This window comes from Ictalurus furcatus, chromosome 7 (assembly GCF_023375685.1).
Source record: "Ictalurus furcatus strain D&B chromosome 7, Billie_1.0, whole genome shotgun sequence".
Taxonomy (NCBI): domain Eukaryota; kingdom Metazoa; phylum Chordata; class Actinopteri; order Siluriformes; family Ictaluridae; genus Ictalurus; species Ictalurus furcatus.
The window spans coordinates 23,560,619-23,583,947 of record NC_071261.1 but is presented as its reverse complement, the minus strand read 5'-3'; the positions used below and the strand labels follow the sequence as shown (position 1 = coordinate 23,583,947).

General features: G+C 40.1%; 1 protein-coding gene across 3 annotated transcripts in view; it reads left to right on the top strand.

The window, feature by feature from the left end:
• dnah2 (dynein, axonemal, heavy chain 2) overlaps positions 1-23,329 on the top strand; it is a 146,740-nt gene that overhangs the window by 67,378 nt on the left and 56,033 nt on the right. For all 3 annotated transcript variants that reach the window (XM_053629346.1, XM_053629345.1, XM_053629344.1), the window contains 8 exons: positions 14,689-14,869; positions 15,979-16,117; positions 17,841-18,058; positions 18,270-18,371; positions 19,571-19,696; positions 19,774-19,884; positions 20,130-20,318; positions 20,698-20,801. In XM_053629346.1, coding sequence (XP_053485321.1) covers positions 14,689-14,869; positions 15,979-16,117; positions 17,841-18,058; positions 18,270-18,371; positions 19,571-19,696; positions 19,774-19,884; positions 20,130-20,318; positions 20,698-20,801 — 1,170 coding nt within the window. The remainder of the gene's footprint in view (positions 1-14,688; positions 14,870-15,978; positions 16,118-17,840; positions 18,059-18,269; positions 18,372-19,570; positions 19,697-19,773; positions 19,885-20,129; positions 20,319-20,697; positions 20,802-23,329) is intronic.

Genomic DNA, 23,329 nt, shown 5'->3' with positions numbered 1-23,329 from the left:
CATTCATTCCCAGGGAGAGGGATTGAATCTCTCCTTAGGGGCCGGATTTAGGGATGTTCATGCTGTAAACTGCAATTAAGATCAATTTCTGTTCCTCATGGTATCAGCATCTATTTCCTCAGTTTAGATTCAAAGAAGCCTGAGTGTGGACCAACTAATTTAAGCTTGTACTGGCTGTGAATGTCATCAGTAACTAATGACATTGTTAATGAACTTATTCTCAGATACAACTAGCAAAGTCATAAATGGACAGTATTACTTCAAATTAAATTGTTTGCCTAAACAAGTAGTGTTCATTTACAAAATGCCAGAAGTGTGCAGAGCTTCATTAGGAATACAGTGTTACAGCATTTCAATTGTGATTCATTATCTAGTTTTTTTCCTTTCTCTATGTAGTGTTCATGTCTTTGGTATTTTTGTGCTTCTGCCACTCAGTCCATCCATGAGATTCTCGTTAGTGCGATATCTCTAGAATGAGTGGTTGAATGTTTGTAGGGTTTACAGTTGTGCCCAAAAGTTTGCATTCCCCTTGCAGAATCAGCTAAATCTTAATACTGTTAACAAAATAAGAGGGATCATAAAAATCCCATGTTGTTTTTTATTTAATACTGTCCTGAATAAGCTATTTCACATAACAGATGTTTACATATAGTCCACAAGACAAGATAACAGCTGAATTTATAAAAAGTACCCAGTTCAAAAGTTTACGTACGCTTGATTGTTAATACTGTGTGTCGCGACCTGGATGATCAGCGACTGTGTTTATGTTTTGTGATAGTTGTTCATGAGTCCCGTGTTTGTCCTGAGCAGTTAAACTGCCCACTGTTCTTCAGAAAAATCCTCCAGGTCCTGCACATTATTTGCTTTTCCAGCATCTTCTGCATATTTGATCCCTTTCTAACAGTGTCTATATGATGATGTGATCTATCTTTTCACACTGAGGACGAAGTGAGGGACTCGTACACAACTATTACGACAGGTGCAAACATTCACTGATGCTCAAGAAGGCAACATGATACAGTAAGATCCAGGGGGATGTAAACTTTTGAACAGTGTAATTTTTTATAAATTCAGCTATTATTTTGTCTTGTGGACTATATGTAAACATCTGTTATGTGAAATAGCTTATTCAGGACAGTGTTAAATAAAAAACAACGTGGGATTTTTATGATCCCTCTTATTTTGTTAACAGGATTAAGATTTAGCAGATTCTGCAAGGGGTATGCAAACTTTTGGGCACAACTGTATATTGAATTTTCATTGGAACCAGCAGATTAAACGATTTGAGTTTTGAATTGATCCAGACAGGGTCACGGTCACAGCAAGGTCAAATGTCTGAAATAGGTTTTCTTCAATAGTTTCCTTCCTGTTTGAAATACATTTTAAGGCATGTTTCAGGCATGCAATTTATTAACAAGAAGGACTACGCTTGTTGGGGCAGCTGAAGCATCACCGTTGGTAATGTTGGCATCAGTATTGTGTATTTTTTTCTAAAATAGTAGAAATAGTACAAATGAGCAGGTGGGTCCAAACTTTTGACTGGCAGTGTAGTTAAAACATGGAAAAATTAAACGGTCCCTGACTGAAATATCAATTGTCACAATCTGTGATTTTGTGGTGCTTCAGCAGAAATGGCTCCAGATGCTACATGTCTCCAGAGTGACTTTTGTTTCTGACCTACTGCTGCAAGAAAAAAAAATCACAACAAATAAAAATACCACTTGCATCGTACGCATATGCACCCCTTCTGAGTGAGCATTCCACCCATGTAAATCAATCAAAATGTATGAGTGCCTGGCTTTCCAAAGAATACTCTTGCATCCACCCAACAATTGCTTCTCAGCGCCACAGGATTCGATCGGTTGAGTTATTCTCTTTAAAAATCTAACGATCAGAAACACAGTTAGGGAACACAGTGTGGAGCTACATGTGTACCCAGCCGCAGCCACACACACACACACACACACACACACACAAACTAGGCCACAACCACGGTTTGTCTTGTGTACCCAGTAGTTAAACCCCTAGCCCTTCAGCAGCTTTCCCACCTCTTAATTGGAGAGTTGTCCTGATTGACTTTGCCTAATTGATGTATTGAATTATTTTTACCACAGCCTAATTGAACCATAACTTTCATGTGTTCCCAGTCGAAGGGTAATTGGCGGTTTTGTGCAGAGAGGAGGGCTGGACGTCCACAGAGGGCCCATTACTGGCTTCATCAGATGCAGCGTTATGGTGCCTTAATGTGAATATATTAGCACCAAAGCAGGCCAGCAGCTTAAAAACACTATTCCTCAATATGATGGAATAGTGCGCTGCAGGGGAGTGCTGCTACATGCAAGAGCACAGTATTTCATGTGGCATTTTGATATTAGTCTTGGTGACATACCTAGCAGCCCCCTGGGTAAAGGGAAAGGAGAGAGAAAGAAAGGAGAAGATGCAAATTGAAAGAGGAAAGGAAAAATAATTTAATAGTTTTAAACATCCAAACTACCTGGATAGTATAAAGCAGGCATTCTCACATTTTTTCAGCAAGTATAAAAATGAGTGTTTCAAATTTTTGACCGCTTATAATTTTAGAGCAGGTTTATTTTATGAACATAATTCGACTATTGAAATACTAGGCGCATTAAATAAATGATACCAACATATTTATTTATTGGGGCCATTAGGGCTTTTTATTCATGAACTTTTCAGACAGACCTACCTGAAACATACATTTGGTGTACAGATGTGAATATCTACACACTAGTTCACTATCTCAGAAACAAAAAAATAAAGCTGATATTATCAACAGTTTAATTTTGCCTCAGTGTTTTGTAGCTTGCTACTATTTTGTGAAATAAAAACAAACCTTTGTGCTACCGCCCTTTGCCATGATAACAGCTCTGAGTCTTCTATTGTAATGCCTGATGAGGATGGAGAATACATGGTACGGTATCTGAGACCATTCCTCTATACAGAATCTCTTCCTCCATACAGATCCTTCAAATTTCGAGGTCCACGCTGGGGGACTCTCCTCTTCAGTTCACCACACTGGTTTTCTATGGGTTTCAAGTCAGGGGACTGGGATGGCCATGGCAGGATGTTGATTTTGTGGACAGTAAACCATTTTTGTATTTATTTTGATGTATGTTTTGGATCATTGTCCTGCTGGAAGATCCGACCACGGCCCATTTGAAGCTTTCTGGCAGAGGCAGTCAGGTTTTCATTTAATATCTGTTGATATTTGATAGAGTCCATGATGCCATGTATCTTAACAATATGTCCAGGTCCTCTGGCAGAAAAACATCCTCAAAACATTAAAGAGCCACCACCATATTTAATCGTGGGCATGAGGTACTTTTCCATATGGCTACCTCTCTGTGTGCACCAAAACCACCTCTGGTGTTTATTGGCTCTATTTTGGTTTCATCTGACCATAGAACCCGACCCCATTTGAAGTTCCAGTAGTGTCTGACAAACTGAAGACGCTTGAGTTTGTTTTTGTATGAGAGTACAGGCTTTTTTTTTTTTTTAAACCCTTCCAAACAACTAGTTTTGGAGATTTTCTGACCCCAAGACGCAACTAACTTCTGCAATTCTCCAGCTGTGATCCTTGGAGATTTTTTGGCCACTCAAACCATCCTCTTCACAGTGTGTTGAGACAATATAGACACACGTGCAATTCCAGGTCGATTCATAACATTTCCAGTTGACTGGAACTTCTTAATTATTGCCCTGATGGTGGAAATGGGCATTTTCAATACTTGTGCATTGAGGTTTGGCCAATGTGTCACCTCGTATTTATACCCCTGTGAAACAGGAAGTCATGGTTGAACAATTTCCTGTTCCTAGTCACCCAGGTGTACAAAAAAAAAAGTGAATATACTTCAAATATATTTTTCTCATATGAATTCATAGGGGTGCCAATAATTGTTGCACACCAGTATTTAACAAAGTTATATTTTTTGATAAACCTGTGTTTTGTTTGTAATTGTTTGATATCCATGAGGGCAGAGTATTTTTGTGAATTTTTTAACAAAAGATCAAAAGGTTAAACAATAAAGACAATTTTTCACAGCCTTCTTTGCTCATATTTACCAAGGCTGCCAATATTAGTGGAGGCATTGTACGTCTATCGTGAAGGAGCTCAAATAGCAACAGAAACACTATTGTACATGTATTACACAAAAGGGGACAATGAATTTCCTCATTTTTATCTGAAAAGGTCGGAGAATTCACTTCGGCGGCCACTGCGAAATGTTCTGTGGAGGAAAAACAGTGGTTATTGAGTGATGTATATACCAGCAGCTGCAGTTTAAAATCAATTCTACAAATTAGTGAAAGCCAGTGTAAGGATTTTAGGATTGCTATGATATGTTCCTTTATCTTGGTCTATTTTGTATAATTTTGTATCATTTAAAGAGCACCTTCCCAGATTTAATAACATAAAATTGCAGTTGAATCTGACATGATTTATGCTTGGTTTTAAGTTAAATTAAGAAAATAAACAACTTACTAAAAGAATCACATTAATATAACTGGCCTGGTTTTAATCCCATTTAGTTATGGCCAGTCAATTCGGCTTGTAACTATACTGCATAACTATAATATAATTGTAGTTGTGTTATAGTTGGTAAAGATCTACAATGTCTTTACACCATTAAACATTTTTAACTGAAATTTTAGATCCTTCGCTATACCATACAGACCCCTGGGATACCTTGAACTCCCTTTGGGAGACCTGGACACATATAAAACCTCGAGATTACATCACCCTCCATAACACAAAATTAAAAAAAAACATTGCACAGGTCCACAGGAAAACAAGACAAGATCCTACTATTTAGTCCTTAAGTAAGGGCTCTGGGACAGAAAGAAAATCTCTATTTGGATCAATTTAAATGATGATAGTAGCATTTTGTTGTTTGATTGGGACCATCAGGGAGTTTCACACAGCACGGTCTATTCTCAATTATTCAAACTAGCCTGAGAGAAATGGAGAAGAGCGATGAGACACTGTAAATATATTGCAGCCAAGTACACACTCTAATCTAATGGAGTCATTTGTACGTCAGAAAAACAGACCCTGGACACATCCATATTCAGCTTGAAGCTTTGTACATGTGCTGAATTAGGAATGAGGTTGATTGAAGGATTGTGTGTATTTCATTTTTTATTTTTTATATAATTTTTTAATTACTGTGCTATTACCAGGGCAAGGAGAGAGAATGTGTGTAAATATGTTTACACAGTCTTTTGTGTGCACTTGTTTGAATTGTACAGTGTGCCAATGTGGGTCTGTGCAGGCTTTTGTTACCTGGTGTATAGGTCTATGCTCTTGTGTGTTTAGATTAATGAAATGTGTGGGACATGCTGATCGTAAAGCCCAAAAGGCTGCTTCTCTGTTTTCTGAGCTGTCATCCTCCTGCAGTCACAAAACCCACCCACGCCCACCTGAGAGAGAGAGGGAGAGAGAGAGAGAGAGAGAGAGAGAGAGAGAGAGAGAGAGAGGGAGGGACAGGCATGGGTTGCTGTCACACTGATGGGTAGGGAGATGGAGAAAGAAAAAAGGAGGTCTAAAAAGAGAGTGAACAGTAGAAGCTTGGAGCTTAAAGTGGTCCCTGTGACACGCCAATCTCCTCTTCTATTTATAGCGGTAGTGCAGCGAGAGGCCGTTCATTCGCTCTCTCCCTTTTTCCCATGAATCTCTCAGCTTGTTAACACACGGATCCCATGTAGAAAAAAAGAGATTCTATCAGTGTTAGCCTTTCTTCTCCTTCACATTTACTTTCTCTCTCTCTCTCTCTCTCTCTCTCTCTCTCTCTCTCTCTCTCTCTGTGTCTAAAGCATACTCTTTAGTATTCAGGTATGTGCTCTCCGAGACAGAATCAATTTCATATTACTGTGCCTCACAGTAACGGGTGGCAGTGTTCCGAGAGTGCAGCGATCGTACTGTAGATGATATTAAACATTATGTGTGGATGTGATTATGTGTATGTTTGTGTTATTGTGGTGTGTTTAGACACTGAGTCCAGAGCATACAGCTGTCAAATTCTACTAAAAGTTGCAATGAACTGTGAAAACGTATGTAAAAATCTTCATGATGTCTTCCCACAGGGATATATTTGTATGTAGATTTTAATTTAAGCCTCTTAGAATGCTCAAGATTGCTCAGTTACACATTTAGGGTCAGTTTATAATGGGAAGGGTTCGAGTCTCCGTCTTAATATTTTTAGGGGGTACCTAGGTAAGTATAGTGTGCAGGCAGAACATTTTAAGTTTGAGATTTCTCTTATTTATTTGAGACTTCGCATAATTTTTTTTTATATTTCCCTTACTTTCGAGCTTTCAAATTTCCCTTAATTTCAACAAGAAAGTAAGGGGGGGGAAATTAACTCTTATTTAGTTGTAAGAGTGCAGTTTTTTATTTTTTTAAAAAAAATCCCTTATTTCGGGTTGAATATCTCCCGTGGGGGACCAGATACGAACCTGAAGTTTTGACAGAAATCTGTCCTCTATAGTAGCATTCTGCTGTAAAAAGTGTGAATTTGAGATTGGATGTAAACTCTGCGGGACAGTGGACCTTAAAGGCCAGATTTGAAGAATGAGCCTGATCCAACATGTTGGTACAGGTGTACAGTTGGTATGCGTGAATAGATTTTATTCACATATGGAAGTACAGTGTTCAGTTGGGTGTTTTACAAATGAACCGTGTCATAAACAGAGCTGTGGTGGTGTTTCTCCTGTGATAAAAGCAGTAAATGACTACAGCTCAGAAGTACATCCATATGTGGATAAAAATCTATTCAAGCATACAGTACCAACTCTACACCTGTACCAACATGATAGTACTTCAAATCTGGCTCTTGAGGTCCACTGTCCTGCAGAGTTTACCTCCAATCTCAAACTCATCATTTTTACAGCAGAATGCTACTATAGAGGATTTCTGTGAAAATTTCAGGTTCGTATCTGGTCCCCCACCAGAGATATTCAACCCGAAAGTAAGGGAAACTTTTTAAAAATTGCACTCTTAGCCCCATTAAAAAAAAAAAAGGTGAAGTCTCAAACCTGAAATCTTCTACCTGCACACTATATGCACCTAGGCACCCTCTAAAAAATTCTGACTGAGAGCCAAACCAAATAAAATGACCCTAAAAGTGGAACTGTGATCAATCTTGGGCATTACATTTGGACTTAAGATCTAAGTCTAAGGAACATGAATGTATTTATATATGTTCATGTTGCTTGTAATGTGCTCTAGAGAACAGTTTTCGTTCCAAGGTGCCAGGACCATCCTGATCCGAGATGTTGAGGTTTCCGTAAACAGCTTTATAACCTAAATTTGCTGTGTGCCTGGACACAAAGATGGCCATCGTCGTTAAACCAAGTAAAATTTCATAAACTAATAAAAAAAATAAAAATAAAAACTAGTGGTTTTGCAATGACAATACATGGAGGTAATCACTCAAAAAAAAAACAAAAAAAAAACAGTTGAACAACCTGCACTGGAGCACTTGAGATGGAATGACTCATGTATAGTGCTGTGAAAAATTATTTCTTCTATTTTTGTGCATTTCTCATACTGAATTGTTTCAGAAATTAAAACCGGCAATCTGAGTAAACACAAAATATCATTTTTAAATGATAATGTTATTTATTGACGCAAAAATGTTATCCAATACCAACTGGGCCTGTGTGAAAATGTATTTGCCCCCTTAGTTACGAGTTCCCCAAATCTATGAAACTGCATTCATAATGGGGTTCAGCTGGACTAGACGCAACCAGGCCTGATTACTGCAAAACCCTGTTCAATCAAAGCAACACTTAAATAGAACTTTATTAACAGCATGAAGTTGGTTAAAAGATCTTACCCAGTAACACGCTATGCCAAAACTGAAATGAATTCCAGAAATGATGAGGAGGAAGGTGATTGAAATACAGTCTGGGAAGGGATATAAAGCTGTTTCAAAGGCTCTGGGACTCCAAGGACCACAGTGAGAGCCATTATCTCCAAATGAAAAAACTCAGCACAGTAGTAAACCTTCCCAGAAGTGGCCGACCTTCCAAAATTCCTCCAAGAGCACAGCAATTACTCATCCAGGAAGTCCCAAAAGACCCAAGGACAACATGAAAGGACCCACAGGCCTCTTTTGCATCAATAGGGGGGGGGGGGCAAAAACCATTCCTAACCCAGAAGAACATTAAGGCTCGTCTGAATTTTGCCAAAACACACCTTGATGATCCTCAAACCTTTTGGGAGAATATTCTGTGGACTGATGAGTTGAAAGTGGAACTGTTTGGAAGACAGGGGTCCCGTTTCATCTGGCATAAACCAAACACTGAATTCCACAAAAAGAACATCATCAAGCATGGTGGTGGAAGTGTGATGGTGTGGGGATGCTTTGCTGCTTCAGGGCCTGGACAACTTACAATAACTGAGGGAAACATGAATTCTGCTCTCTACCAGAAAATCCTAAAGGAGAATGTCCGGTCTTCAGCCTGTAATTTGAAACTCAAGTGCAACTGGATTATGCAGCAAGACAATGATCCAAAGCACAGGAGTAAGTCCTAGAAGTAAGTGAAAGAATGATCTCGGAAGTGTTTGGTTGCAGTTATTGCTGCTAAAGGTTGTACAACCCGATTTTAAGATTTAAGATTTTAAGAGGGGAATTAGTTTTTCACATTGCTGATAGGTGCTGGATAACTTTTTTGCTCCAATAAAAATAAATAAATAAATAAATAACTGTATTGTTTGTTTACTCACCCTGCCTTTGTTTTATGTTGCATTTTGTTTGAAGATCTAAAAGTATTTAGTATGAGATATACACACCAACAGAAAATAGTTTTTCCCAGCACTGTATGATTTTTATGATCAATTTATTTTTTTTAACACTTTTAAAAAAATAATAATAATTTGAACACACAATTCATTTACTTTCACATGTAATTTCTATGTACGATACATTTAATTTCAAATGTTATTTTTACAGGGGGGGCACAGTGGCTTAGTGGTTAGCATGTTTGTCTTACACTTCCAGGGTTGGGGGTTCAAATCCCAACTCTGCCTTGTGTGTGTGTGTGTGTGTGTGTGTGTGTGTGTGTGGAGTTTGCATCTTCTCCCCGTGCTTCAGGGGTTTCCTCAGGGTACTCTGGTTTCCTCCCCAAGTGCAAAGACATGCCTTGTAGGTTGACTGGCATGTCTAAATTGCCCATAGTGTGTGCAGTTGTGCCCCGCAATGGGTTGGCACCACATCCATGGTCTCCCTCGCGCCTTGTGCCCCGAGTCCCCTGGGATAGGCTCCAGGCTAGATTTTACAGTAGTCAGTAGTGTTCAGTGTAGCACATCTAATAGTAGCTACCCAGCAAACATACCAATCATTATAGCCTATGTTCATCAAAATGAACAAACTCTAGCCATATCCTTTACAACCAACTGATGAGTGAATAAATGTACTCGTGTAGGAATTGGAGCAAGTGTAGACACAACAGAAATGATTTGCTGCTTGCTACTGTTAGTTGAAAGCGCTCTACTGATCGCTAGTGGAATTTATATGGGGGTTGGGCTATATTTAACTGGTCACAAAATTAGTACCTTGGTGTGCAGGGTTATCGTTAATTTTTATTATAAAGGAAGTACTAGATTGTTAACTTTAACCGTAAATGTAACAAAATATCTTTCCTCCAATCCAACTATAAACACTCCAAAAAACATTTTTTCTAAAGTCTTGTTTTTGACGTCGAGGGAAACATCAACAGTATAACTCACATTATGTTATCGTGTCATTACTTGTAGTACAGAAAATTCACACCCCACACACACACACACACACACACACACACATACATCGGAAAACACAGTTCTGTTCTAGCCTTCTGCTGATAGTCATTGAGAGACGTTATGTGTTCTTCCTGTTCTCTGCATTAGAGAGGCGCACGCACGTGTACCTGCTTGTCTCCCCACATGAATCTGTGCTTACTGTTTATTCTCCAAATTCAGTGTGAGACCTCAAATTATAACTCAACCCAGGTTGAGCAGCTCTCTTGGAATTATCGACGTTGATTTGTGTCTTTATTATGTCTTTAGTGAGTCCAGACCTGTGCCATTACAAGGCACAACAGTGCCACCTAGTGTCTGTGTGTGTGTGTGTGTGTGTGTGTGTGTGTGTGTGTTTGAAAGCTGACTTCATGTTGCTATTTTGCTGTTGCTTCTGGTCTGGCCATCTGCTGCAGATTAGAATTAGACTTGCGCCCTAATTTAGTTAGCATCCCAACCCAAGCTCGCTGTTGAGGAAGAGAAAGCGAGAGAGAGAGAGAAATAGAGAGCGGGGGCTTTATTAGAGACCCTGTCCTGCAGATAAACCTGCCATCCGATGGTGGGGGAATGGAAAAGATCTTGATGTTCCTGCTGCTACAACTCCCTCCCAAAATACACACAAATCACATTCATTCAAACAGGTTATGAATTGTAGTCTTAATGGAAAGAGCAACTGCTACATTTACGTTTATTTTGACTCTAAGCGGTTTAGGGGCCTTGTCGTGACGTTTGTGATCTCAGAGTCTTGTACAGTTAGCTACCACTGCCTTAAATACATCGCTATGAAAGGAAATGACTGAGTTTAGAAGAACACGTATTGGTGAAGTTGTGCATCCCAAACTGACACAGAAAAAGAGAACATTTGTAGGAAAGTATACTATTTAGAGGTTGACCGATTGATCGGTTTTGCGGATTAATCGCCACCGATAACCGATAGTTCCAGCAAAACGTTTCTTTTTGTAATAATGTTCAATGTTTTACATTGAGTGTTATGATTTCATTCGGTATCTATTTTAAAAACCATCCATTGATTAATCGGTTATCAGAGGGTCCTGCCCGACTTAGTTATCGGTATCGGTGAAATCCATCTCTAACATTGTTAGTTATTTCTCTTCCTTCGCTACATACACCTTGGTCCACCTGTTGCCTCCTGCCCTGTACACACACACACACACACACACACACACACACACACACACACACACATATACCTGTGGACTGTTCATGGAACCGTCTTCATTTATTCTTGCTCAGCACGTGATTGATTATTTTTGTCCTTTAAAATATTCGATCTCTGCATGTGTCCCTACTTTAATTCATTAGAAAACTATCAGAGGTTAGTGTGTACAAATCAGTACGTGGTGTACGGGATATAGATGGAGCTGCTGCTGTGCATTGAGCTCTCTCTCATGCTCTCTCTCTCCTTCTCTCTTTCTCTCGCCCTCTATCTCTCCTTCTCTCTCTTTCCCTCTCTCTCTCCTTCTCTCTCCCTCCCTCTCTCTCTCTATCTATCTCTCTCTCCCTCTCTCTCCTGCTCTCTCTCTCCCTCCCTCTCTCTCTATCTATCTATCTCTCTCTCTCTCTCTCCCTCTCTCTCTCCTTCTCTCTCTCTCCCTCCCTCTCTCCCTCTCTCTCTCCCTCTCTCTCTCCTTCTCTCTCCCTCTCTCTCTCTCCTTCTCTCTCCCTCCCTCTCTCTCTTCTCTCTCCCCCTCTCTCTATCTGTATCTCTTCTCTCTCCCTCTCTCTCCCTTTCTCTCTCTCTATCTGTATCTCTTCTCTCTCCCTCTCTCTCCCTTTCTCTCTATCTGTCTCTCTTCTCTCTCCCTCTCTCTCACTTTCTCTCTCTCTCTATCTGTCTCTCTCTCCACCTGTCTCTCTCTCCCTCCCTCTCTCTCTCCCTCACTCTCTCTCTCTGTCTCTATCTGTCTCCATCTCCTCTTTCTCCTCTCGCTTTCTGTTCCAATCAGCAAACACACTTGCACAATGCATTCAACAAACATGCCTTAAACATCGAGTCACACACAATCACTCCGGTAATAAGCATTATCATACTCAAGTGTGCACACGGTGACGTACAGTCAGATCTGGCTTTCTGCAGACAACTGTAATGAGTGTGATTGTGTGTGTGTGTGTGTGTGTGGTCTGTTTATTTGATATACCTGTCTCTCTCTCTCTCTCTCTCTCTCTCTCTCTCTCTCTCTCTCTCTGGTTTACTCGCTCTGTCTGTGTGTATCTGAAAAACCTGAAGCACTTATCCATACCACATTGCCTCTTCTCTCTGCCTCTCTTCTTTGCTCACCATGCAAGAGTGTAGGAGGTAATCGAGTGTGTCTATTTAGGAAAGAGAATGAATGCAGCTACTTCAGTTCAGTGCAAATGAAGGTTAAACGCATTTCCTTTGCTATTAGTCAGGTACATTTTATTTATTTATTTATTTTAAACAAAAGCCAAAGCAGAAGTTTCTCTGTTTAAGTAAATATGCTGTTGCGATTTGTAAATTCAAAATCCCGTATTGTCATGGGAAGAAAATGTATTTGACCTTTTTAAGGCAAGCAATTAAATTAAGTAATTAAAGAAATATTATAGTCTTTATCCATCTAGAGTGCATGTGCGATTGCCACAGACAATAACTTCAACACATTTTCCTGTAAACAGAAAAGCACCAAAAACTATCTACTCTGAATGTGATTATCATGGAAGTATAAGGGCTATATATTCAACAAAAATCGACAGCCATTACACTCTAAAGGTCATGGGATCATTTTGACATGAATAAAGTCTTAACACAACGGTTCTTATGTAGTTTCATCCAACTTTCCAACGCTGGAGCATCTAGCGGTTACTTCTGCTATCTCCAAGGTTTTGTGGGATCAGTTTGTCACGTTGACTGTATCGGTAATGTAGAATGGGGTAGTGTTGTGGTCTCAGTGCTGCATGGTCGCTGGTTCGATCTGGAGCTCAGGTTACCCTCTGTGTGATGTTCTAACTGTTCTCCCCATGTCTATGTGGGTTTCCTCTAATCACAATACAGTAGATGGCCTGGCTATGCAAGGTGTGAATGTGTGTGTGCATGATGTGCTGCAGTGCACTGGTGTCCCATCCAGGGTGTATTCCTGCCTTAAGGGCCTTTCACACCGAGCACGGTTAAGCGGCGCGATGACGCTCTTGAATCGAAATAAGAGATCCGTATGAAGCTATTCACACCGTGGATACCCCCCAACGTTGCACTGCGATGAAACGGGCCGTCCAATTTGATTTGAGCTTTAGATCACGTTGCTGTTGCACAAAGGGGCAGATAGGTGCCGCTAGTTCTTGTTATTATCAGTGTCTGAGAACAGAGGTAAAAGTCGCAGCGAAATCCATTTTCAAATCCGTTTTCTTTCTTTTTCTGTGCTCGTTAACAGTGTGTGTTGTGGTCGTACGTGCCAGTATTTAAGTGATTTCTTCTTCTCGGTGGTCAAAGACGATAGGTCGATCAGCTGATTAGTGAGCTGCGCCACCTAGTGTGCAGGCGTGAATTAGCTGAAGGCGATCAGTCGTTTCTCGTTCGGTGTGAAAGCATCATTCGTTTGCGCTGCGCTTCGATTCGCTTTATCGCGTCGCGCTCACTCTGGAAGAGCCTTCACACTCAGTATTCATTGAACAGGATAAAATGGTTATTGAAGATGGAGAATGACTTATATTTTTGACTGACAAATTTATATTTCCATGCATACTGTATATCTTCTCTGCCTGATTTCCCCTCTCTTAGTCCCCTCACCACCACCCCCCCACCCCCTTTTTTCCCTGTGATGCCTGAAGATGATTGGTGCGCCCTGACTACCATGACAACCTGCTCTGCCTTCATCTCGCTCCCCTTACCTTCCCCTTCTCCTGGTCACATAGGGGCAATGTGTGTTTGTGTGTGTGTGAGTGTAGGTGTGAATGAGGACGATGTAAAGAAAAGTGGTGTTAAGTCATTTACTCACTCTCAAGGCGACCTCAATCACTTCTTCTGTCCTTCACAACCCAAACTGTCATTGCCGTCACTAGTGTGTGTGTGTGTGTGTGTGTGTGTGTGTGTGTGTGTGTTTATATGCTGGACATGAAGCCAAACATTTCACAGAGGGGCTTCAGTTACAACAAAGGGACGTTGACGTTGAGGGGAATACAGGGAAGCAGAGAACATTTTAAAAGTGAGGTCTCCTCTCCACACACACGCACACACCTGCGGCTTCTATGGACCGTGCGTTATAAAGAGACGTTTGTGAGAACGGAATAATGTCACCTTATCAGATGACTGTATGATGATACACGTATCTGAATATAAATGAAAGGTAATGCATCTGTGTGCGTGCGCATTTGTATATCTATGTCATGTGCAAGGACTGTCTCATCTTTGCTCTAAAGCTGGGTCTACCGTTGGCATGGAGACGGTTGCAGCGGCGTGAGGCTGCTGCCATGGTAACGCAGTACACTTAGGAGGGGGTCGAGGGCCAATGCTGTTCACTTTGTCCTTTCTTTTGTTTGCTGCATCTTTCCTGCTGCTCCCCTGCCTCAGAGGAGAGAAAATGGTGGGTTCAGATAGAAATGGGGGTTTGTGAGATTGAAATATTGCAGAGAAACAGATGTTATTGTCAGCATGCAGGTTTCTGTCAGTGATGGTGTGTGTGTACACACACACACACACACACACATATTTAACCAATTGTGAGGATCAAAAAGACACAAATATTCTCACAATCACCAGTCCACACAAAAATACAGTAGTTTTAAAGAACCAAAAGATTTCCTTCTGGTTTAGATTTACAGTAATCAAGCTAAAAGGAAGTCCTTAAGATAACAGCTTGTGTACATATGTGTATTTAGAGTGTGTTTTGTGTGTGTGTGTGTGTGTGTTCTGTCTTTAGAGGTACAGAGGAGGTATTCCAGGCTCTGGAGGATAACCAGGTGACTTTGTCCACAATGAAAGCCTCACGCTTTGTCAGGGCTTTTGAGAAAGAGGTGGACCACTGGGAGCGCTGTCTGTCTCTCATATTGGAGGTCATAGAGATGATACTTACCGTCCAGAGACAGTGGATGTACCTGGAGGTAGACACACAAAAAACACACACACATCAACGACCCACCAACATATTTTACTGTGTGTACAAGAGCTTGAATTTAAACTTTTCTTCATTTTTTTTTTTTTTTTTTTTTTACCAAACATGACAGTAGTGTGCATGCATCTCTCACCATCCTCCTCTGTCCTCTCCTCACTTCCTGGCGATGTTTTAACAGTTTTTTTGTGTGTGTTTATTTGTTTACCGTGTATGTATATTTTATATACATGTGACTCTCAATCACAGGGACACTAGCCAATAATGGGCGTCTGTGAGCTCACGCGTGTAGAAGAGGACAGATAGCACTTTTCTCTGGGTGTGTTACTCTGTCCTGTCCCTATTTGTAGTCCAGGGCAACAGAGAATGGTCAAAGTCAATCAATTTACTATTCTAAATATATTTATATATAATGTTAATTTACTTTTTTTGTTTATGTTTATTATATAGTCTATGGAGTTGAACAAATTCTCATAAACCAGCACTGACACATCTGTATGCATGATTTCACTCCCCAGACGCATTAATGCATGCACCTTGGTAAACCTTTTCCACTGTTATAGCTGTATTTTATAGCTATATCCAGCTAGATTTTGCGTTCACATGTGCACGTGCAGTACACGTCATTTTCCAGTATGAGCAAACATACGCAAAGATTATAGGTCTTATTTTTTTGGAACTGTCCAAAGAAATCATCTTCTCAAACTCTCCAGCATATTGTTTGTTGTAAATGAGATCAAGTGGTTAACCAGGCATTCACAAACACATATGCACATCTGCAAGACTTCACTGATTAAACATGAGCTCACACTTGTACGGACCTCTCTCGCTCGTTTGTTTCCTTTAATAAGCTCCATATCTGCAGAGGTACAGCAGGTTTGTACTGCTGCATTAACCATGACACCAGTACCTCCGGCCTGATACGTAAACAAAAATACACACTCTCTTATGATTACACATACACGCAAACGCAGGGTGAGATTTCGGAACCAGCTGTTCGTTTAGCACTGACGGGAATAGCATCGTGGCTGTCAGAATAGATATCCTGTGTGTGTGGGTCTTCACCATTCCTTTCACCATTTATTTCCAACGCTCTCTCAGAGCATCTTTTTGGGAGAGGACATTCGTAAGCAGCTGCCACATGAGTCCACTGAGTTCGATGATATCAACTCCAGCTGGAAGACCATCATGGACCGACTAAACCAAGACAAGAATGCTCTGAGAGGCACACAGCACCCAGGTAAGAATGAAGGGGTTGGGCCATGCCATGTGGGGAAACGCTGACGCACAGCAGCTTGGGAGAAAGAGAACAAAAAGGAATAAATTCTTCATTTTTTCAAGATTCTATTCACTATGGTCTAGTGAGACATTCAGTTCAGATCAATATGAAAGCGATAGAGTACTTATTCAGTATTTATAGTGCTCGTAAATATCTAGTGAATCCACTTATTTACTCATCTTACATTCAGTCAGTTAAAGTACAGTATCTACGTTTTACTTGAAGACAAATGATGACACTTAGAACATGCGTAATGTATAGGCATGTATCCGTCTCTAGAGATCAGACACAAAAATTGCTTCACAAGAACACCAGAAGTAAAATTGGCAACTCCAAAACTGAAACTAAAATACACAGTGCTGTGAAAAAGTATTTGATCCCCATCCTGATTTCTTCTGTTTGTGTATATCTAAGACTAAATTGTTTCAGAAATGAAAACAAAATCTAAGATAAAACAAAGGGCAACCTGAGTAAACACAAAATACAGTTTCTAAATTATGATGTTATTTATTGAAGCAAAAATGTCATCCAATACAAACTGGGCCTGTGTGAAAATGTATTTGCCCCCAATATGGGGTTCGGTTGGACTAGACGCGACCAGGCCCGATTACTACAAACCCTGTTCAATCAAATTAGCATTTAAATAGAACTTTATCAACAGTATGAAGTTGGTTAAAAGGTCTTGCGCAGTAACAGACTGTGCCAAAATTGAAGGAAATTCTAGAAATGATGAGGAAGAAGGTGATTAAAATACATCAGTCTGGGAAGGGTTACAAAGCTGTTTCAAAGGCTCTGGGACTCCAAAGGACCACAGTGAGAGCCATTATCTCCAAATGGAAAAACTCGGAACAATAGTGAACCTTCCCAGAACAGTTTTGCCAAAACACAACTTGATGATCCTCAAACCTTTTTGGAGAATGTTCTGTGGATGTGAGAGTTGAAAGTGGAACTGTTTGGAAGACAGCTGTCCCGTTATATCTGACATAAACCAAATACAGATTCCACAGAAAGAACATCATACAGTACCTACAGTCAAGCATGGTGGTGGAAGTGTGATGGTGTGGGGATGCTTGAGGGAAACATGAATTCTGCTCTCTAGCAGAAAATCCTAAAGAAGAATATCCGTCAGTCTTCAGTCTGTAAGTTGACACTCAAGCGCAACTGGATTATGCAGCAAGACGATGATCCAAAGCATAGGAGTAGATCCTAGTCCTAGAAGTAAGTGAAAGACTGATCTCCAGATATCAGAAGCGTTTGGTTGCAGTTATTGCTGCTAAAGGTGGCACAACTAGATTTTAAGTTTAAGGGGGCAATTAGTTTTTCACATTGCTGATAGGTGCTGGATAATGTTTTTTTGCTCCAATAAAAATAAATAAATAAATAAATAAAAACTGTATTGTGTGTTTACTCAGCTTGCCTTTGTTTTATGTTGCATTTCGTTTGAAGATCTAAAAGTATTTAGTATGAGGTATACACACCAACAGAAGAAATCAATTAAATTAATTAAATTAAAACTATTTCTACATGAATAAAAATATATCCAAAAATACAAGCTAATATAAACTATCAGACTTAACCAAGTAAAAAATCATTTTAAAAGCACTATAATATAACTCATTAGTTATAAGTAACATGAGAATGTGAAAGAGAGCACAGATCATTAATTGTCCCCGCTCTGTGCCAGGTTTGCCTGAGAAGCTATCTGAGATAAACACTAAGCTTGAGGAAATCCAAAAGTCTTTAGACATGTATCTGGAGACCAAGAGACAGATCTTTCCACGATTCTACTTCTTGTCCAATGATGACCTGCTGGAGATACTGGGCCAGTCACGCAACCCAGACGCAGTGCAGCCTCACCTCAAAAAATGCTTCGACAATATCAAGAGCCTGCGCATCAACAAGGTACACCCATACACACTGATAACTCCCAGATACGTAAAGAGATCTCCCTCGTGATCTCCCTCCTAAGTATGGAAAAAATACTCTAAATAATACTTTTCACAAGCATATTGTATGTTTAAGTGAGTCTTTGTTACATAGGCCCCTGTCTGGTTCAAACTGTGCGTTCTAATACAGCAATAATGCACACAGTAACTAATCTGTATGTGTGTAGATCGGACCCGGCAGTATGAAGTCTGAAGCTGCTGGGATGTTCTCTGCTGATGGAGAGTTTGTGGAGTTCACTCATCCTGTTCTTCTAGAAGGGCCAGTAGAAGTGAGTTCAGAACAATACCATGTCAAATACACACTTAGGTAGTGGTCAGACTGAAATGAGAAAAGGGATTAAATGGCAGAAGAGGCAGGATTCGCAAACCACAGAAGCCTGAGCCAGCAGAAAACAGACAGGGTGGAGTGTGGTATCTTTTTTTTTTTATCTGGAAAAACATGAAGCATTGAACTTTTGCTTCACTATTTTCGTAGTATCAGCTTGTTGTTCACAGTTACAAAAAATAAACCATTTATATAGCTCATGTTACCAGTATATTCCATCCAAATCATTCAACACGGGGACAGTCCAAAAACTGCTCTATTTTTGGCACCCGCCTGACATGGGTGAAAAGTCCAGTATGACTGCTACACTACTTAGATTTACAAAAGACGTTTTTCCTTGTGCTCACGCCAGGCAAGTCAGTTAGCCTTAAGTTTTACATCAATTCTATACTATAGTAATTTGAGTAACATTATTTAATGCTGCAGAATCACATCTGCATAGATTATTTACGCTTGTTAAGGAATACATGTTTAAAACAATCCAAATCTCATTAGCTCAAGTACCAGTTAAATGTCAAAATATAAATAAGGAAGTAACCAAGCTTTGACTTAAGTTGAACTTAAGTCAAGGACATGAGTAGTACTCTATATGGCCAAAGGTATGTGGACACTTGGCCAGTTACACCTATATGTGCTTGTTGAACATCCCATTATAGATTTAGTCTTCCTTTGCTGTTATAATAACCTCCACCCCTCTAGGAAGGCTTTCCACTAGATTTTGGAGTGTGGCTTTGGGGATTTTGTATTAATGAGGTCAGTCACTGATCTCGAACGAAAAGTCAGCAGTCCGGTTTATTTCAGAAGTGTTCAGTGGGGTTGAGGTCAGGACTCTGTGCAGGTCACTCACGTTCTTCCACATCGACCTCAGCATACCGTGTCTTTATGGACTCGCTTTATGCACAGGGACATTGTCATACTGGAACAGGTTTGGACTAGCCCCTAGTTCCAGTGAAGGGAAATTGTAATTCTACAACATACAAAGACGTTTTAGACACTTGTGTGCTTCCACCTTTGTGGTGACAATTTGGGGAAGTCCTACATATGGATGTGATGGTCAGGTGTCCACATACTTTTGGCTATATTGTGTATATCTGTTTTGGCTTGTTTCTTGTTAGTATGTATGTAATGTGTGTGTGTGTGTAGGTGTGGTTGTGTGATATTGAGCGTGCCATGCGCTGGACTCTGAAGGATAGTTTGAAGAATTGCTGCCTGGCTCTCAAAAAGATGATTGGAAAAAGAGACAAGTGGGTTAAAGATTGGCCTGGACAAGTGAGTGATCTCAGTGGTACATGTCTGTCTACATGTGTGTGCTTGTACATGTGGTAAAATCTACTCCTTTCATGCAGATGCTGATAACAGCCAGCCAGGTCCAGTGGACCACAGATGTCACCAAATCTCTTATTGCAGGCAAAGAGAGGGCCGACAAATCAGCACTAAAATCCATGAAGAAGAAACAGGTCAGATAAGTGACTCCCATGGGGGTCTTTCTGCAAACACACGGATTGATTTCCTGTGGCACGAGCACAATGATTGACTGATGCCTTCACCTTTGCTTGTAGACTTGTAGCTAGTTTTCAGACCCAAGGTCACTCGTGTAATGAATCTCAGAACAAAGGGAAAAAACTGCAGCAGATGCAGGTGTCACACAGTGCAGTGTTACAGAACAGATCAAATGTCAGATTTCATCATGTGTCTACCGCAGGTGTCCATGCTGCACCGCTACTCCGAGGCCATAAGAGGAAACCTCTCAAAAATCATGCGTCTCAAGATTGTGGCCTTGGTTACAATAGAAGTTCATGCCCGTGATGTCATTGATAAATTGGCCAAAGCGGGCTGCTGCGATATGAACGCTTTCGACTGGCTTTGTCAGCTCCGTCTCTACTGGGATAAGGTGAGAGAAGGGGTCGATGAGAGAATGGGAGAAAAACTGAATGAGAAAGGATGAGATTCAGGCCCTGTAGAATATCATCAGCTCTGGTTCTATATACAGTATGTGATTAGATTAAAAACAGATTTAAAACATGTTCAGTCTGTTAGTAGTTATTATTTTATTCATATTTTGTTATTTCATAATTGAACCCTGGTATGATTTGTATGTTACTAATAGATTAATAGATTTGTCTTTCTGGGTGTAGTTTATTTGATTCATGTGCTGAATCTTTTAATATTTCTGTGATCAAATTAAAAGTACTGTATAAATAAAGATTATTACTTAGTTTTTTATGAAATAATAATCAAAGCACCATCTGTGTGTGTGCGTGTCTCTGCAGGATGTGGATGACTGTATTATCAGACAGACCAATACACACTTCCAGTACTGTTATGAGTACCTGGGCAATTCAGGCCGATTAGTCATCACCCCTCTCACTGACAGGTACTGTAACCATGGCAACACATCTGTTTTCACCTATGAAAGGTGCATTATTGGATTCCCTGGAGCCGAACGGCCTTCCTGCTCCTGTGTTAAGCTGCCGTGGTGCACTGCTGCCACTGCCGTAGGAGGAGTGTCCCTGAAGTGTTTTTCTGCATTTTTTTTATATAGTACAGAACCATTGCAGCTGCTCACCCTCATAATAACCTGTGGTCATTATAAGCAAAATGCATTATTATATGTCATACTCATTTTCCTAAGGACACCAAGTCCCTATACTTACATTTCTTGAGTTAGGAGTGTAATATTTGCATCCACTGATGGCTTTAACACACTCTGAGTCATACACTAGCTGCTTTGTTGCTACATTCACTGGCCAATTCATCAGTTACACCTACACAATTACAATTAGCTGAATGTAGCCCAGTACACACTATGTCATCCCACCTTTGCCCTCTCTATCAGGGAACCACTGCTGACTATTTTAGAGGTGGACCACTCTCAGCACAGCAATACCGCTGATGTGAGGTAGTGTGTATGAGGCTGGTATGAGTGTATCAGGTGCAGCTTTTTTGGTATGGTTTGTTAAACACCCCAGTGCTTCAGCTGTGTTAAAAATACTGTGGTCTACCAAATATCCAGAAACTGTTCATAACTTGTGTGGTCAGACCCTAATTACAGATGAAGGAATAGATGAACGTTAACATAAATGGTGCATGGAAAAAGAGCTATATTTTGTAAGACCTGCACTCTCAGTTCTTCCTGCATATGATAGACTCATAGCGGTGTAACATAATAACACTAACACTACCAGTGGTAAGGCTGTGGTGGTCTGTTTCGACTGATGTGTAGTGTACTGGCAGGTAGGTGTACTTGATAAAATGGACAGTTAGTATAGGCGCAAGGTATAGGTACTGTACCTTAGATAATTGTCAGAATATAATAGACTTTCATTTATTATTATTTTATTATTAGTTGTACTGTAGTTAACGATACTGATTACATCAACAGATCATATCAACACTTCTGTGTCATTATTATAACATCCGCTTTTTCATAATAATCATTAGCATTCCAGGCGTAGATCAAGGCTGTCTACAGATGCAGAAACATTACATCTTATTACAATTCATCTTCAGGGTCAGCATGAACTAACATTGCCAGATGTTAACAGCAATATTATGAGCTGAATGAGACTCATTGGAAAGCTGACAATGGAAGTAGAGCAAATCTGTATCAGGGTGATAATGAACCTTCTTATCCTGAGAGAGTTTGTGTGAGAGAGAGACATTTATTTACCACGTTTTGGCAATATTCAAATCCTAATACGATCATTTTTGACACCTTTCAAATTTGATTATATCTAAGAGAAAGGTGAAAAAGGGATAAGAAAAAGAGAGACAGACATGTTTTGTGCTTGGATGCTTGGATTTGGTGTACAAGCATTACAATGGGAGTGTGCAGATTCCCCCCTACTATCAATTATTCATGGATTCCACATGGGAAGTGCGAGTCAAGAGTCAATAGCTGATTTTTATTGCATCCTTTAGAAACAGTAAAATAACACTGAAAAGCACAGCTGCAAAACGATCTTCCATGAAATGAAAGGAAACATCTAATCCTGGCTTATGTTGATGAGCACATGGCATCCTAAACCCACTCAAGGACATAGAGAATGGGCATACAGTGTCTGTCTTTGAGTGGTGTGTGTGTGTGTGTGTGTGTGTGTGTGCTTTTTAAGTCCTGAGTGTCCTTTTGTTAGCTTTCTAAGTGTGTATGTGTTTGTCTGTGTCTGTTAGTCCAGTGGTTCTCAAACTTTTTCAGCATGAGGCCCCCATTGTGTAGGATGCATCCCCTAGATTGTGGCCCCCTAGAGTCATAAAATTTTCGCAGTTTCATTTTTTTCCTGCTAGGCTCTTCTGTATTAACTTTCTCAGCTAAGAGACTATGTCCTCTATCTAAAAACTTATCCATTTTAAATAGTCTTAGGCTTTATCAGCGTGTCACTAGCTGTACACTAGTATATCAACAGATGTCTCTGTTTGGTGTGTGTCTGTGTATAATTGATTTAATTGATTAATATTTCTCATTTTTATGTACATCATAGTTCAAAGGATCCCAATCCCAACTTACATACAGGTTAAAAAAAATAATGTTTTTAAAAAATAATAATAATGTTTTAGAATTTCAGTGAGAACCACTATGTTGGTCTATCTAGTTTCAGCTCTGGGATGTTGGTGAGTTTCCTCACATGAACTGCTTGCTTCAGGTCCTTCCACAATATTTCTATTGGATTAAGGTTAGGACTTTGACTTGGCCTTAACTTTAATCATCTTTAACAATTCTTTGGTAGAACAACTTGTGTGATTAGGCCCGTTGTCTTGATGCATGACCCACTTTCTCTTGAGATTCAGTTCATGAACAGATGTCCTGACATTTTCCTTTAGAATTCTCTGATACAATTCAGAATTAATTTTTCCATCACTGATGGCAAGTCGTCCTGGCCCAGATTCAGCAAAACAGCCCCAACC